At 40.7% G+C, this 18,676-nt stretch overlaps 1 protein-coding gene across 2 annotated transcripts; it reads right to left on the bottom strand.

Annotated features, from left to right (window-relative positions):
- Positions 1 to 4,226: 4,226 nt before the first annotated feature.
- sona (SON DNA and RNA binding protein a) lies at positions 4,227 to 18,594 on the bottom strand. Of its 2 annotated transcripts, none has more exons than XM_084725306.1 (10): positions 18,410 to 18,594; positions 14,450 to 14,555; positions 13,761 to 13,968; positions 13,108 to 13,184; positions 11,172 to 13,016; positions 9,665 to 10,055; positions 8,909 to 9,426; positions 7,411 to 7,898; positions 7,176 to 7,268; positions 4,227 to 5,328 (listed from the first exon to the last, which is right to left on the bottom strand). In XM_084725306.1, the coding sequence occupies exons 2-9, from the start codon at positions 14,484 to 14,486 to the stop codon at positions 7,194 to 7,196; spliced, it is 3,639 nt and encodes a 1,212-aa protein (XP_084581432.1). In that variant the 5' UTR covers positions 14,487 to 14,555; positions 18,410 to 18,594; the 3' UTR covers positions 4,227 to 5,328; positions 7,176 to 7,193. The 2 variants fall into 2 exon arrangements, with proteins under 2 accessions (XP_084581432.1, XP_084581433.1); XM_084725307.1 differs by having other exon boundaries at positions 14,459 to 14,555; positions 18,410 to 18,593.
- Between the last annotated feature and the right edge of the window lie 82 nt (positions 18,595 to 18,676).

Raw genomic sequence — 18,676 nt, 5'->3', positions numbered from 1 at the left:
AGGCCTATGTTTCTGCATTTCATCCAATTTCATGCCATAGGTGGTTATTTTTACATTTCAGATTATTATTTAAGATAAGTCACAGGATAACAGCACATTGAAAGCCTGACAATCATATTCACAGAGCGTTCGCTCTCTGCTATAAACAGCCTCGTCCTGCATTAGAAAAAAAACACATGTAAAACAACGAGTGGAATCATGGGAGAAGAAAACACTTACATAATAGAGAGAATTGTAAAGAGAAGAAAGTTCCTAAAAATATCAGTAAAGTTCATCTCTGATGCAACATTCAAATCTGCTCAAAATTCATCCAACGTTTTACACAAACCTTCCTGCAGGTATTGTTTTCACTGTGGGGGTTTATCGGTTTTTCTATAGACTTGCATTGAATATAATATGGAATATCCATGAAATGTCACTTAGTCAGGGGTCATCAGTTTTTTCAATGATAGAAAAGGATTCTCGTAAAGATGTAATGTGCGACATCTTCCTAAAAAGCAAAAACAAAACTCCATCAGCTGCACTCTTTCACCTTTTTTTCTACACAAGCTCCCAAATGTTTGCTCACCAATAAATTTACAAATTGTTTCACTAATCTTGAACTCCACTGCATGAACCCAGAGGACAGTTGATTTAGTATGAGGCAATGCCTCATGCATTTGTTACCCATTGTATGGAAAATGTAAGTATAGTATAGCTTGGATCCTAGATTCTCACACTACGTTACCACTGGTGTTAGTTAAGTTCCCCCTTGTGGTGTACTATGGAATCTCCTAAAATAAAAAAAATGAAAAATACTAGAAGCAAAATACTAGATTATTTCATATGAAAATACTTAACTTGTGAATCTCTGATTGTAATTTTGCAAAGAAGGCCAATGTTACTCTATTTTTCTTTAATGAACACAGCTAATATGTTAGCAGCAGTTAACATTTTGTTGAGGGTTACGTTCCCAACAGTCCCAGTGGGGAGGAGAGACAACATCAACAGGGCATCACTTAATGATCACCTCACGTCCACATCTGTCTCGGTCCATCCCGTCCTCAAAGGGAATAAAAATAATTATTGCCTTTGGACATCGAGTACACATATAAACCTAGTATAAACCCACTAAAAGAAATTAATTATGGAGAAAAAATCAGAGGAAAACAAACTAAGAAAGGAATACAAATCAAATAAATAATAAATTAATGTTAAAATAAATAAATAAAAAAATTCTGATTAATCCAGTTAGACAACAAACTTATGTTAAAAGAAAGAAAAAACAAAGGAGAAAGTAAAACAGACACACCACCAGTAATTCCTTTCTTTCTATGTAATGTCCTTATTCATGTGTGATAACCACTTGGATCAGTACTTACAAGAAAAATGACCATTTAGCAGTCAGTTTCTCGATATCGTACATTTCCTTAAAACTGCTACCCTCTCTCCATTTGTTGGTGGTTCTTTGTCTAGCCATTTACTTTGAAAAGGTTCTTAGTGCTCCATTTTGACCTCAGATTGATTCATGATTCAAAAAGTTTGAGAGACACTGACATAGATAATTCTGAATCTTAAAATATAAAAACCTAACTCAAATACAACAAAACAATGCAAGTCTTATTTTTTCCCCAAAATAATATCAGAAATCTGGGCCAGGGGTCTGCAACCTTTAATATCAAAAGAAAGAAGAAGAAGAAAACAATTCTGGAGCCACAATTATTAAACTTTTACATTTTCCTCAGAGACTTTGGAGGCATTGGCATCTTTAGCTAGTCTAGAGACTCCAGACTAGGAACTGGCATAATTTTAGGGAAATGGGCAATAGACTGAGGCTAAGACGGACAATGTAGTTGAGGAAATATTTTTTTAAATTCAATATAAGGCTATACACAAAGTAAGAAACACTTCAGGCCTAGTGCAATGATAGGTAAAAAAAAATTAAATATTAGTTAGAGAACTGTAGTATTAGAGCCGTAAATTAAAAATTCTACATAATAAACATTTCCCACCTAAACTCAACTATACACGCAATCAGCCTGAGTGAAGTGAACACAGCACAAAAGGACACAAGTATAGGCCTATACAGATCATTGCGGTTTTTAATAATCATCAACACAATTATGTACAAAGCAAGCGATGTCATTCAAATGACAAAAAAAAAATCCTAAAATGCATTTTCTTCCTTTTTTCTGTCATTAAAATAGCTAAAGATTATCTGAGGAAAATTCAATTAACCGGTTCAACACTTTTGGTACGGAGTCAGTATAGTTACAGTTTGACAAAACCTTCACAGATTATCTTCCACAGTTAAACAGCCCTGGGCATGTGGGTGGTTGACAAAGAAGGATGGATCCAGAATGATTTCCCTCTCCAGCGAAAATAATATGAGTTGTGAGTGCAAGATTCCTTAAAAAAACAGAAAAGCCTCATCCCTGCCAGTTTCCACAAAAGCACCAATTTCGTCTTTGTTCTTCAGTTATCAAATGGGACGAAAACACGGATCCCGTTTAACCAGACAAAGCTCACACAGAGGACGTACCACCAGCCAGGGTAACAACAGTTACAACTAAAGCAGATGGTAAATGTGTCAGAGGATAACATGAAAAGGGTTGTTTTTTGTTATGTGTGCGAGTGTTAGACATTCTGTTATCAATAATTCTCTCCTATGCCATCTGAATACAACACTGCAGGATGTCTACATTTCACGTGGTTTTAGTTCTTGAGACAAAGAACCTGATTGTCTAATATACAAAAACCTTTAACAGTGTCACAGTTTGGGACTTACTAAACTGTCTTCATTCAACTCTATAACCACTACAAGTCATTTGTCATCCCCCCCCCCCCCATGCAATAACATGAATTCTGTTCTCCACGTGTGCCTCTAAAAAAAAAAAAAAGCCAAAAATAGAAGTTATGCTTTAATAATATAAACAGCAACAGAAAGGGAAAACTTGTCATGTATTCAGTCACACAGTGAAATACAAATGTTCTTCTAAACAAGTAATATTGTCCTCCATTTACAGTGTGAAGTTTTAGAGAATTTCTTTTTTTAGAGAAACTGCATTTTCACCCCTCCTGTTTTATATCATGAAAACAAAAAAAAAAAAAACATTTATATAGCCTGAGCTTGGTGGATCAAAGTCCAGGCAACTGGGTCTAAATTGTGATCTTAATCTGGGATTATAAAATGTTTTGCTCTGTTGGCAACATCCCAACATCTGGGATCTCCAAGACAGTCATCAGTCCAATTCACAATTCCATGTTGGTTTTTATGCATTTGACATTTTATCATATATAAACACATAACACTGCATATAAGCATACTGGTGTTAAAACTGTGGCAGATGAAAGGTCCATTTAAATTTGCAGGAAACATGTTTCTAAGTCGAGAAAAAAAAAAAAATCCCAACAACAAAGTCAAAGGCCTTGGTCATGCCTGGTATTAAAATGCATCCCAAATGATCCGAGCCGATCTCTCAGACCAGATTCAGAGGTGGTCTGGGCCGCATGTGACCTACAGTCTTTTAACGATGTGAACGTAAATATGTCCTGGGGTACACTGAAAGACCGCCTACCTAAGTGACGTCCTCTAAGTACATAACTTGGTTCGATGAAATGTAAATTACGCATGGGCTCCCTTACCTGCAGAGGATGTTTGCCAAAACAACAGTAACCCCAGACTCCATTGAAAAATTGCACCATTTTGTGAGTTACTGAATGAGGAGGAACTTTACAAACGTCATGAAACACTGTCTGCAAGAAATTCTTAATCATTTGGAACTTCTTGTACTTTCGGCCAATGATGTACATTTCTTTGTGGGGGAAAAAACACTGTCTTCATTTGTTAAAAACAACACATTTTGCTAACGTGTTTATTTGCATACAGAGCAGGGAAGTAAAATGAATATGGTGAATTCTTAATCTGTTGTGCCTTCTTATAAATACTGCATTAAATGCAAAACACTGCTTTTATTTTCCTTGTTAAAAAAAAACAAAAAAAACCAAAACATTGTGTTTCTGGGAACAGCAGACAGGAGAGGCTCTGTCACAGGATGCACACTTTTACTTTCTGATTCTCTGACTAGGTCATTCTTTGTCATCTGTGATGTAAAACCATCAGATTTACACACTGTCAGAAAAATATAAGTGTGCATAGTCCTGATCATAGTTTATTTATAAAAATGCAGCACCCCACAGAGCTCTCCTGCCAAGCTGCTGACAGCGCAGGTAAAACATGAGTCTCATTGGGGGTTGATAGGAGTTTAGTGTGCAGCTGAATTACAAAAAAAGAGAACAAAAACAGCCAAATGGATAGTACTGGACATTCAACTGACAAAATAGCCTGTTTATTTGCATACAGAGCGGGGAAGTGAGATCCAATCACAAGTGGTTGCACAAAACGAATCTGGAGACGCATTGTAACGCCAGGTGTGAACTCACATACTCAGAGCTGTCCACTTGTGAACGGATCACCCAGGATGCATGTCAATACCAGGTCTGAACCAGGTGAAAGATTAGCTTGGTGCAACTTAAAACAGAGAGGAAAAAAAATCACACCCAGGGCAGAACTAACTGAATTTAGTTATGTTTTAGTGAATAGAGGTGATAATCTGTCTCATAGTCGAAATTCAAAACCTTCTCCTGTTTGAGGCCAATATATTCAGTTATTCCCTTCCTTCAAAATAATCCAATCTGGCACCATGTTCCAGGATTCACAGCACGTGAAAACAAATCACATGAGGATCGACCAAAACTTCGTCTGCATTATTATTAGTATATAAAATCAGGGACTAGAGATAACCGAGGGAAATACAGCAGAACAAGGAAGCAATCTCCACTTAACACAATCCTTTAAGAAAGCATAAAAGTAAAACAAATTTAGAGAAACTAATCTTTTACAAAAACACTTGCGCCACTAGTTAGTTTGGTTTCTTTTCCTCTTCAGTCTTTACAACAGTGGCTGCTTAAATGCGCAGCGACACTGAGGAGTTGGTGGTGAAAGTCACTATATACACACACACAATTCACACACAGACACACACACTCACTATACAGTCATACAACTGTGCACACATGTCAGTGTGTCCAGTTTTCTCAGTGGTATCACAGGTGACAGTCTGCCAGTCTCTCATTCTCTCTCACGCAAACAGAAACAAACTGGGGAGCTGAGTGGGGTCGGTGCTCCTATATCGTAACTGTAACAACTAGGGTGGTCTTCTTCTTCTTGTGGTTTATGAGGCTCAGTCATGTGGCTGCCAAATGGAACCGTGGGAAAGGTCCTCATGTTTTTTTTTGTTTTGTTTTTTTACATTTTCCTTAAGTCCTTTGAGGGGAGAGGGGGAGAGGCTGTGTGTAGGAAAAAAAGAGAGAAGAACTTAGTTTCTTTCAACATTTCATTGATTTTTTTTTTTGTATTAGAGACAAAATCATCGGTTAATGCCTACTAGAGGCTGACATTTTTTGTGAATCCCCGTAGGTTACCAGCTGGATGGAAGTCAATTTTATTATGATGGGACTGGGACAGACAGGAAGAAACAGTCAATGATAGGGGGCATGATGGGGAATCGTAATAAAATAAAGATCGTTTTTTTTAATATATAGAAATATGCAGTTCTAATATGAATACACTATTTTCTTCGTTTTGTGTGAACTGTGGATTGACAGGAACGAGATGGGAGTCATTCTTCAGGGACGGGGATGTGACAAGAGTATTTATGTGGGAGCCGGATGGGACAGAAGTGAAACCAAAAGTCAACCTCCAAGAGAACAACATTAGGTTTCATTATGACCATACCTCGTCTACACAACATGTAGAGGAATCAGTGAGCACACATATAAAGTGAGAGATAATTGTCTGAACAGTGAAAGAACTGCCACAAAAATCAGTGTCTGATTAGATAAGTCTGTCTGGTTAGCATGCTTAAACTTTGGCATGCAAAGGACCAGCGTGGCGTATTTAGTGGCATCTAGTGGTGAGGCTGAAGATCACAACCAACTGAAAACCTCTTGCCTCAAATTTCTCTTCCAAGGGTGTAGAAGAAACTATAGCCTTTTTTTTGTTTTTAGAGAGATTGTGCAATACTGATGCCAATGAAGACTCGTCTGTTACCTTTATTTTTGGGGTGACAGAACTCGAACGCTTATCGCCTTATGTGATGATCTGTGGGGAGGGATTTCACTCTGTGTGTGTGTGTGTGTCTGCTTAGTGCTCGCAGCGCTGTGTCAATGCTGGACGAAGTGTCTGCTTGTCTCCCTCTCTCTGCTTTAACACAGCTGACAAATATGTGTAATAAGTATGTAATTTAGAAAACCCTCAACAGTAGGGACCATGTAACTCAACAGCATCCTGTCCTGTGGCTCACCATTTTACACAGGCATCGATTCTGCTCTGTTACTTCCTTCTCTCACAGATCAGAGAGGGAACAAAAATGCCCAACAGGCTGCAAAAAAGGGGCTTGTGATGGCTGCAAAGCTTGCTGAAAAAAAAAAACAGCTCTGTCTTGAGTCAGCGTTTGATTTGTCCATTAAAAAAACATGGTGGTGCAACATGGGCAACTACTGGGAAATGGACCTGCCCCCTCCCATAGATATAAATGGCTCATTCTAAGGTAAAGAATATGAGTCTTATTTTCAGGTAATTATACACTAATGAAAACATTCCTTGCATGGTCTGCGAATAAATCATCCTAAATCTTACATACTGGACTTTTAATGAGTGCAATTATCATAAAAATAACAATGACAAGTTTGAGCCATTGTAATGCTGGATGCCACGGTGCAATATTTATCAGGGTCTATAAATAATTTTAGCAGTGAATTTTCATGCCAGGTTATCAGGTAAAATGGCCAGCAGGCTAAAGAGTTGGTGTGGGTATTTAAACAGATGAAAATGTATGTGAAAATTGAACTGAGTGAAGAAAAACCCATCTCCAACAATGAAGGGGTTGATTGTATTTTAATGGGTCACAGATAAATGACTTAATTAATCATAAATATAAATTAAGGATGTAGGGAAGAGGAATGGAATGCTAAGCCAAAGGGAAAAGCTATAAAAGAAAAGGAAGAATATTTCATATCAATAATTTAAAAAACCCAATGGCCACAACAGAAAGAAGTGAAATTAATAAAGCACTAATATAAAGACACAGGACAGACTGACAAAGAAATGAAAGAATGAGGATAGAAAATCTTACCATGAGGGCTTGGTGGTTTTAGCTTTCATCATCTGAGACATGAGGTTTAGCGATGGCCATCTCCTCCTTGCTATTTGCGATCATCTTACACTTCTACAAAAACAGAGAAAAACAAATTACAGTCGAAACATGTTACTTTAAGTGAAAAACAACCAAACTACTCACTCTGTTACATTAATCATGCAAACGTGCACACATATTGTTCAATCAGTCCACCAACCACCCCCCGATTTACCTCAGTAAGCTCCTTAATGGTGTGTATGTTAGCTTGCTGAGTGACCTTCCGCTTTGCTTCCTCGATGTGGTCCAGGTTAAGGGTTGGCGTTGGGGGGGCGAGGCACGGGGGAGGCTTGTTAGTGATGGTAGGAAGTGGGGCGAGGGGAGGCATGGCCGCCAGGGCACCCATGTTGGTCAAGGCAGCCGTCATAGTAGCTGCTGTCATACTCGCCATAGCTGCACTCATGGTGATGTTTGACATGCTGGGCATTCCTGGAATATTGGGTAACCCCATTGGACCCATGTTGGGCATATTCGGCATGTTGGGCATCCCCATGCCCATCGGGAGAGGTAAAGGTAGCGGTAAGGAGAGGGGGGCAGGAGATGGGGTGGGGAGAGGGAGCTGGAGGATCGCTTTTGGCCGAAGACTCTCAGGAATGGGCACCCCCGCCTTGGCACACATGGCAGCAGCATTAGCTTTGGCTATCTCCAGTAACTGGTCCTTATCTGAGGAACAAGGGAGGAGGGGAGGGAGAGACAGGCAAGATTAATTAAATGAGCAGTGTAAAACAAATCATCAACTTAAGAGAAATTGCAACAAATCATGTAAAAATTCCCAGTGGAATCAGATTTCGCTGTCCAAAACAAATATTCAACAATTCATTCTTTTTTTGTTGTTGTTCAGGGTGCCACACTAAATTCCTATATTAGCCAACGTGAATATGTTTTATCATTAAGACTCACGTGTTAACGCCTTAAAGTTTAAGTCTGTCCTATATGAGTATAATATGAGTGCACTGTGGAGCTTCTCTCTCCCGCTGCAGCCATGTCCAGTGTCATCTACCATGCAAAGTAAGCGCTTCTTTGCACCGAGAATTAATGATTTATTTTGACCAAACCAGAGTTGATGATTGTTGGAACAGTGGAAACACAAACCAAGATGTTTTGGGCGAAGTTTTTTGGTTTCTTTGTTTTCTAATTTTGTTGTGAAGTGGCTGATAGTGCTTCACCAATACTCTTCTATCACTCTTCTCTGCTTCTATTACAGTAAGTTTTGTGGTTTGTGGAGATTTTGAGATACAGTTTGTGAAGTTTAGAGCCTGTGATACAATACTTTGCTCTGTGTACAATGACATAACTAAAAAACAAGAGCTGAAACTTATTTACCAACCAGTCGTTTCATCTTCTCTTGTCAATTAACCACCAATGAACATTATTGCAAGAATTTTTTTTAATAAATGCGCCAGCTAATATACATTATGATTCATCTTGTTCATAAATCCTAATTGAAATGTTATCTCTGGGCATTTTTGTAAGCTTGTGTGTTTCATCCTCTTATTGTAATGCACACTGACTGACGAGGGAAAAATCTGTCAGCTCAACTGGAAGAATTTCAATCGACAGTCTCTCCGTCTGGTGATTTGAATTTTCGACTTTCAAGCAGCAGCCCCACCATTAATGATCATTAAATGTAACATCATAAATGTACCGTGTCAAGTGTGATCAAAACATCTTACCCAGTTCAGTGAGCCGTGGAGGAGTCTTGCTGGTGCTGCGTCGTGTCCGGGACCCTGAGCGGCGCTGTTTGCGGAGAATGAGAACTGGAGAGTGGCTAGGTTCCCTTTTCCACCTGTCCCGTCTGTCAAATGAACGGCTGCGAAATGCCGGGCGCCTCCCTCGCCCCCTTGATCTAGACCTGCGCCTGCGATCAGAGGATCGAGACCTTGATCGCCTGCTTCTGTCTCCTGATCTGGACCTTTTCCTCCGGCCTGTGGAGCGGCTCTTGGATCGCTTGCTTCTGTCTGTGGACTTGGACCTTCTCCGCCCACGGCCGTTGGGTGAACGGGATCGCCTCTTGCGGGCTGGAGAGCGGGACTTGGACCGTCGGGTTCTAGTCCGTGACTTGGAGTGTGATCGCTTACGCCTTGCAGGAGACCGCGACCTTCGCCGTCGGGCAGGACTCCGAGATTTAGACCGTCGCTTCTTCTTTTCTGATGGAGAGACAGAGTCTCTTTTCCTTACTGGAGACTTGGACCTGTGGAAAGGTCAATGAAAGACAATGATCAATAATAAAAACATATACATAATACTGACTTGTTACACCTACTGGGTGTGCAGCATTGCATCTGGCAAATAAATGCCTTTCAAGTCTCTGTGTCATGGGGTGATTAATATTTAATTCCTTTAAAGACCTTATTGTTATTTAATTCAAATATATTTAGGCCCCAGAGAACAGACACACGGGACGGGCACATACAGTATAAACAACAAACCTCGACTGCTTCTTCTTCGATGCAGACTTGGATGTAGATCGTCGAGGCGATGAAGTTGAGCGTGAAAGTTTCCTGCGGTCTGTGGGAGAGCGTGACTTGGACCGCTGCTTCTTCTGCGCTCCCGGAGATGCTGAACCTGAGGTGGTGAGGAGCCTGAGGAGGGTTTTAACGGGAGACTCCTTTTCTTCATCTGAGCCTTCCGAACAATCCGACCGTTCCGGGCTAGAGCCAGACTCTCTGGAACCAGACCTGGACCTGGAAACATCTCTTTCGTTGGATGAGCTGGCACGCTCCCTCTGTTCCTTATCACTGTCGGGAGCAACAATCTGAGCTGAGGAGCTTCCAGCGTGGGGGCTGGGGGCAGCTACTGAGGGCACGGGTTTCCATGCACCTGCATGACACATTAAATGACAAGACATTAAGATACATTAGGCCATTTGAAGGTAAAAATAACACAGCTTTCTGGGAATTGTGTTAACTGAGTCTGTACTTTGAAAACTGAATTTACATCAAGTATTAAATAATAAATATTAACCACTCGTTAAAAAGAGCAAATAAGGAGCAAGGTCATAACTAGCTATTTGGATTGCCTTGGAGGCCTGAGGGGTGGAGGTTTACTTGAGTGTCATTTGACACAGAAATCCGATCATGACTAAAGGTAATATGAGTTTTAATATTGAAATTTTATACATTTAATTGATTTATTAATAATATTTCCCATTGAGTGGAGCAGTGATTCCCAAAGTGAAGGCCCTGCGGGTGGGCCTGAAGAGGTCATGAAAAATAAACAAATGAAACATTTTTAGCTTCAATTTTATAAGCAACAAATATCCATGAAATATTTATAATTAACTTTAATAAGTACTCAGAATTGATGAAGCAAAGCCATGGGATTTAAATTACGGGTTAATCTTCATTTATCGGATCAGGTGTTGCACTATATTTGGTAACCTGTCACATTAACACCAGAACGCATCTTATATCTTGTCTTTGGTACGATTAATCTTGTGTGTTCATCATAGTAGTGATTAAAGGTGGGCAGATTTTTTAAGCTTTCAGATTAGGCCCTGGCACTCTTAAGTTTGGTAATGGCTGGTGTTTGCTGAGCCATTTTAGGAACAAAATCAATCAGTTATTCAGGGCTCAACAACTTCCCTGACAGGTGAGGGGTAAATAAAGAAATAAAACTACTAAATTACTTTGATTATTAATAATTAAAGCTTTTCTCTGTTTTATATCATGTTAAATTGTGTATCTTTGGATATGGACTGCCTAAACAAAACAACTTTGGTCAATGTTGTTATTTGAAAACTGCAAATAAATAAACCAGTTTGTAGAGGAGTAAGTAAAAACTGGCTTCAAGCAAGTGGATTTCTGTCCTGCTTTCCTGACTGGGCAAGTGGGAAAGAAAAAAAAAAAAAGAAAAAAGAAAAAAAACAAAAAAAACATTAAGGTTGAACCCTGATTATTGTAGTTTACTTGAAAACACAAAAATGAAAAAACTCACCTGTTGCAGCTGAAAGATCTCCACTTTCTCCAGCTGCCTTCCCTGCAACTGGCTGCTCTGCCTTGGGAGAGGAAGACTTCTTTTCTTTAACAGGAGAAGAGGATGTGGATCTGGCTGGGGAGGAGCTCTCAGACCGTCCATCACTTGACTCAGACCTGGAACCCGCAGAAGCGGATTTAGACTTTGACCGTCTTCCACTCTTCCGAGGAGATTTGGATCTCCTCTTGCCAGGCAGTGGTGAGCGTGATTTTGACCAATGTCTCCGAGACAAAGAGCGGGATTTGGAGCGTTTGCTAGACCTTGGTGGAGAACGATTTCTCCTAGCAGGGGATCGAGAGCGCCTTCTGACTGGTGATCGGGATTTAGACCTTCGGCGGGAGGGAGGGGTCCTGGATTTGGTCCGTTTGCGGGGACTCCTGGATCTGGACCGACGGTTGCGCTTAAGGACTACAATGGAACGTGACCGAGTCCGCCTGCTCTTGCGGATCGACCGGGAGCGTGAGCGGCGGGATCTGGGGGGTGGTGACCGCCTACGTCGAGACAACGATCGACTCCTGGAGCGCCTGCCTCCACGCCTCACAGGCGTCCGCGACCTGGAGCGATGAGCAGGGCGTCTCAGTCTAGAGTGGGATCGACGGGTTCTTGTGATGGAACGTGACCGTGAACGCCTGCTAGCTGCACCGCCTCGTCTAGGTGAGCGAGTCCTGGAGCGCCTCGTGCCTCCACGAGGCCGTGACTCTGACCTTCGACTCCTCCTTGGGGACCGAGATAGAGAGGGGGACCTGCGGCCACCACGTTTAGGAGATCTTGACACCTTTCTTTTAGGAGAGTGGGAACTCCTGCGCCGCTTTGGGGAAACAGATGATGAACTTCTCCGACGTTTAGGAGACTTGGACTTCTTTGGAGGCTTTGACACCTTCTTCTTGGGGGTGAGGGAGCGAGAGGTGGACCGAGATTGACGGCTAGCTCTCTTGGGCGACTTTGGAGACGGGGAGAGTGACTTCCTCCTAGATTTAGGAGACTGCGAGATGGACAGAGAGCGGGACAGCTGGCGACTTTTTAGTGGAGTTGTAGAACGTTTTCCTTTTGAGGTTGACCTGGGGGTTCTTGAACGTTCTTTCACTGCTGCTGCTTGATCATCAGACTGCTGCTTACAGGGACTACATGTTGGTGACATACTATGACTTGACCCAGACCTCTTAATGTCAAGGCCCCTGGAAGGGGAAGGAGACCTAGACCTGGAGGAATCCCGGTCCTTGACCTTTGCCCTCTGAACTGAATTGGCCTGATCTTTCAGGCCTGGGTCATCTCTGGGCGTAGCACCTTCCTGTTTGGGGATGATGTCTGGGAGTTCCTGGGTGAGGCTGAAAGCACCATCAGCATGACCACCCTCTGTCTTAACATTAACAGACGCTGTCTGTGTTATCTCATCCTGGCATGCAGGGGGCGACCTCATATCCTGTTCGGATCCATTGGTATTACCGCCCTTGACGCCGGACGGGGGGACATCCATATCTGATATCTCCTCTTTCTTCACTCCGAGCAATTCGGGTTTCTGCATGAGGATGGGAACTCCCTTCTCCTCCCCACGTTTGCTTTTAGGAACCAGTTTGGACACTGGTTCCTGCAGGTCAGATGCTGCAGCTGGAGAGTATTTGCCGTCACCAGCCCCTTTACCTCCTTCACCATCAGACTCCGAACCTGAAGCGGAGCTGCTTTCAGACGGGGAGCGAGATGGGGATTTCTTCTCCTGCTTTTCATCTTTCTTCCTCTTCTTTTTCTTCTTCTTGGCAGCGTGTCTTTTGTGTTTTTTAGATTTTGCATCACCCTCCGTGTCTGCACGATCTGAGAGGAGAAATGATGATTTTTTTAAAAAAATCAGATGGGAATTAACCAACTTTCAAAGCAAATGCTTGTGTGTTTGAGGATATTGTACCTGTAATTACATCCTTTTTGCTCTCCTCCTTCAGCCCAGCATGGTCTCCAGCTCCTGCAGCTGCTGCCAATCTGGCACTACAAGCACAAGGAAACACAAAGAAAAGAGGAGAGTGTTTGCAAAAATTGTGTTTCTGATAAAAACAAACCACAATTGACAATTTGTGTAAGGTACAAAATTTTGTTCAGGTAAGCATAAAAACCAATTAAGCGGGATTTGGAATTTCCTTAGTTAATACCGTATTGTAGACCATTACATGCATGTCAAAATGTGGCTTGGTGCCTAGTGACTCTTAACACCTCCTATTACACACAACATTAACTTTTCTGTATGTAAATCAATCACCATAAAACCTGCCAACAATCCACTGAGATTTATTCCCTACTTTTTTTTGGATGAGAATGTAGAAATGCATTTTATAATGGTAGTTTGTGTTCAAAAGTTGTGGCCACAGCCTGAGTAATATGAGCTCTGAATAGCTAAAGATATAAGATTTTGAATAAAAATATATAGTAACACATTACGACAAAATGTGCTTACTATTACAGTTTCTTAGCTTACTTGAAATTTATTAAATGCATAAAAATTATAGAATACATTTGTCAAGTCAAGTTTACACAACATATTCTAATTTAAATTTTAGCTCTTCTGACCTGGCTCTGGTGGTCCTGACAGGTCTCGGCGGAGGTGCTGGCTCTACATCCGACTCTGCACCAGATTCTGAACTGCTCTCCTTTTCCCCCTTCCTCTTCCTCTTCTTCTTCTTGCTCTTGTGTTTTCTGTGTTTCTTGTTTTTCTTGTGGGGTGGCTCATTCCCTTCCTTGGCATTCATGTCATCTTTCTCAGGTGCCTCATCCTCACCTGCATGGGGCAGCCAGTTTTTCAGATTACACAAGAATTTGGCAAATCCATTACATGTACAAACAGGAGAGCAAGTCATTTCTCGAGTTATTTGATTAGTCCATTCATTATCCATTAACATTATCCTCCTTGGAGCCTGTCCCAGCTTCAATTTACTGTGCACCATTCCCAGGAATCCTGTGTAAATTGTCCAAGGTACACAAAGAGTAAAGTGATGTATGGCTAAGGGACATCTGGCAGACACTGATTAAGCCTTTCATGATTTCTCCCAGTAATGTAAAGACATACCCACATCCAAGAGCATGTGCAGTGACACCTGTCTGAAATGAAGCCAATAATGGACTTTTATGATAAAGAGGCTTAAATTAACATTTTAAACATGAAATCTGGGAGAAAAAGCAGCAAAGTAAACTCAATCAAACTGGGTAAAATTTACACTACAACTTTACTTTGTCATTTCATTACAGAGTTCTTGAGCTACCCATCTCACCTGAGGGAATGTCCACTGCACAGTCCATTGCGCTGGTGCCCCTGGTTTGTTAAAAGGCCCTTTTAATGTCACTGGTGTGCCGCTCCCTCACTCAACCCTATAAGAAAAAACAAAGGCACTGAAACTTGAGCAACAAAGAATGCAGCACTAACACTAGAACTATTATTATGATTCATGATGTCATAGCCATGCTACAGCAAATTATAAGTGACACCATCTTGTTTAACTAGCGATGTACATTAAGAATTACTGGCCCAATAAAGGGAAGTTCATATTATTATTGGGGATGCAACTAACAACTATTTTCATCATTAAATGATCTGTATTATTTTCTTGATTAACTGATTAGTTGTTTGGTCTGAAAATTGTGAAAATGTTGATCACTGTTTTCCATTTCCCAAGGTGACATCCTCAAATGTCTTGTATTGTCCACAACCCAAAGATATTCAGCTTACTGCTACAGAGGAGTAAAGAAACCAGAAAATATTCACATTTGAGAGGGTAAAATCAGAGAATTTTGACTTTATTTGAAAACTTAGTCAATGATTAATCGATTATCAAAACAGTTGATGATTAATTTAGTTGTCGATAAACAATTGATGAATTGTTGCAGCTCTAAAAATAACATTATAGCCGATAATATAAAGCCAATTTGCTTTCACTGACTTAACAAGTGTGCATCCATACACTCTGACACTAAGTGTGCACCTGCAAGTTAATCTGCAATCCAACAATAAACACAAAAATGGTTATCAATATAATCTGAAGACTAAAATCAGCATCGTGCATCATTATCAACAACCACTAACAGGGTTTTTTCTGTTGGTCTGGGTCCATCTGTTTTGGCCAATTCCGAGCCAAGCTGTGAAGAAACGCATTTTTTCTCTACAGCCTTAAAACAGGGGATAGTCACGCCACTATGGACCTGCTTGGTCACCTATTAAAATGATTACGGTGTGATTTTTGCAGGGGTCTGCAGCAAAGAATGTTGTTGTCTTAAGTTTGTAGAATATGATGTGCAGGCTGGGTCAACTCTATATTTAATTTAAAATGGTATTTTAACACACGTTTTGCCTTTAACAGATATTGCTCCATAAGCCATATTGCAGTTTTGATAAATTTCAATTAATTGTTCAGCCCTTGCATCAATACAACTAATCTGATGAAGAGCTTAATAACAGCAACCACCAAGAAGTCCAGGCTCAACACTGTTGTTTATAGCCACACCAAACAGAAATGTTGCTCAACAAATAGAAACCCTCCACAGATGATCAAGGTAGGCAATGCATTTTACCACAAAACAGTCAAGTTGCAGCCCCATAATTTACTCAAATTGTGTATACACCTAAATATAACCAACAGTAGCACAAACTACAGCCTCCGAAAAAGACATGAAGCTGAACCAACAATACCTCTCTAAAACAGTGTGAGCAAAAGCTCAACATCATCCTTTGAGAGGGTACGCTTTATCACAAATCTGCTGCAGCATATGGCCCTTCTGTTATCAAAACCAACAACACAGACCAGAAAAGTCCCAAGAAGATCTACATGTTCAGGACTGGAGCTGATCTGTTTCCATTTTGTGCTGACATGGGGCACAGAAAAAAATAGGCCTATAGCCTATATAATAAAAATTTATATTGAATAAAACTTGATATTATCAGTATTCTCCCTCTGTGCCCCATTGTGCCCCTAGCAAACTAGATCTCATTCCCCATTCCTTGACAGGTATTGGGATGAATATTGATATCAGAAGAACACCTTTTAGCCAGTGTGATATTTCATTTTTCCACAACATACTGTAGTCCCATCACAAGAACTCTTCTGGTGAACAGTTTGGTTGTTTAATAGAGACACCCTGTCTCTGAACATAAAATAACTCCAATTCTTACGAAAACCCCCAGTATGTCTCAGCACAAAGATTGAAATCTGACAAGCTTTTACAGTCTGTAAACACACTTTTCAGTTAGATTTCAAGCAGTGCAGATGAACTGTGACATGTGTATGCTAACAGATCAGCTATCTTTAGGGAATAAATACAAGCATCTAAAAATGCCAGAGGGAAAATACCTGCCATAACACTGGTACTTGGCCAGAGGTGTAAAAGACAAACATGGTTTGTCAGCACTTAAAGGGACAGCTCACCCAAAAGTTTAAATTGTCATTTTCTACTTACCTTCATGCCAATTGAAGGTCAGATTTTGTTTTTTAGTCTACAAAACTGCTGGAGTTTCACAGGAAAACAGAGTTGCGGAATCTCCCAAACTACATAAATGAATGGTGACCCAGATTTAAAACAATAAATAAATAAATAACCCCATACTGCTTGTCTGATGGGTGTAATCCAATTCTTCTAAAGCCCCAAAATGCAAAGATAACTTGAAAGACGTCATTCACAGCGTGTGTTTAGCCTAAGTCTGCACTGTAGATCCTTAGGTTGGAGCCACTTTCATGGGCGCATGCACACTGTTTGAACTGGCTGTGTGTCAAGTGACGGTGTGCACACGGAAGTGAATGGCATGTTAGGGCTTTAGGAGAGCAGACAAGCAATATGGAAGCATTTAATGATTTTTTCCCCCTCATTTCAAAACTGGTCACCATACACTTAAATGGCTTTCCTGAAAAAGTGATTAGTTGACTAAAAAACTAAACTCTGCCTTCAATCAGTACGTAGGCAAGTACATAATGATTGACTTGTCATTTTGGTGTGTACTACTCCTTTTAATACAGGAGCGCTGGTAGTATAAGACAATGGTATAAACTGGATCTCTACTAAGCCAACAAAAGCTTTCCCTGTGGCGGGTCACCAGACTACAGTGAGGCTGGACAGCTGATGCAAACAAACAGATCGTAAATATCTAACTGTATAGGTTCGTCGCCACACCATTTAAAACATCAATGGGGTATTTTCTCCCACAAACTCATTTAATGTGAACTGAGATCTCAAAAACAACTAGTCGTAATGGCAGTCGGTTTATTGTTAATCCTAAATCTATTGTGTGCATACATACAGTGTACAGGTTGTATTTTTTTGTGAAGATAGGTAAATCCAAATGTTGACCAAACTTTGCGCTTGACTGAAGTAAGTAATCGTTTTATAATCTTAAATCGTCAATCGAGTCAACATTAGCACCATATTCACACACATGTGCACTGCTGCTCACAAACATTGGCAATGTAAGCTAGCCACAATCTCACAGTTTACTCAAATCACGAGCGTGCTTTATTTGCAGAAAATCTAAACTTGCACGAAGCAATACTGCAAGTGTCGACTAAAATCGCAAGATAACAACACTGGAGGTTATACAGACATCACACCTAGCATAATGTTAGCTGGTTAGTTGAGCGCTTCGTGGCTAAAGCTAGCCATCAAAGGTACGATTGCCAACATGTTATTTTAGATTTCCGTTAATGTTAGCTAACATTAAATTAGCCCTTCTATTCCTGATACGTTATATCGGTATTATATCACATATATGCATTTATCCACACGTAGATCAAATCTTCATGGAAATAATAAAAGCAAAAAGGAAAAGTTTCAAGCAGCAACAGACAGTTCACTCACGTTAGATAACGTTAATCACTGGCGGCCCTGAACTGCCGTATCTAGCGGTTCATTCACAGATCACTGCAGCCAGCTAACAATTGCTCAAGTTAAGATAACAATTGTGAATGTTTTTTTTTTATCAAACTGTTATTTATAGAAACGTAATTTATTTTGCATGCCTACCAGTTCAAAAACACATAACTGTAACTTTATAGCCAAACATGCTGACTGCACGGCGCGGCCTAAGCGGCGATCCACTGCCAACTCGTTCAACAACCAGGACATTGCCGCTAGCTAAGTTAGCATGCTCCTAGCTAGTTTGCTAGGGCATTTAGCTGCGAGTTGTTTTAACGAAGTAAGTTAATTCGCTCGTCGCAGCAATCGACTCTGTAGCAAATAATTACCCAGTTTCTGTTCGGTGGCTGCAGTCCCTACGTAGAAAATCCCAGATAGGTGCAGTCTTAAATTGTGTGGAAGCAAACAATCGTTGAATATGCTAACGTTAGCCAACTGCCTGATCCGCCATGATGGAGAATGGTATCCCGACATGCCATGCTTCGCGGTTTGAATGGCGGCGTCACCGTCTCCTAGGCAACTCCAAGCTCCATGGTAGCAAACTGTAGCGTAGCAAACTGCAGACCCAAGGAATCTTAAAAAAAAAAAAAAAAAAA

This window comes from Lutjanus erythropterus, chromosome 8 (assembly GCF_056507025.1).
Source record: "Lutjanus erythropterus isolate fLutEry1 chromosome 8, fLutEry1.hap2, whole genome shotgun sequence".
Classification (NCBI taxonomy): Eukaryota; Metazoa; Chordata; class Actinopteri; order Lutjaniformes; family Lutjanidae; genus Lutjanus; species Lutjanus erythropterus.
This window is presented reverse-complemented; position numbering and strand designations above follow the sequence as displayed.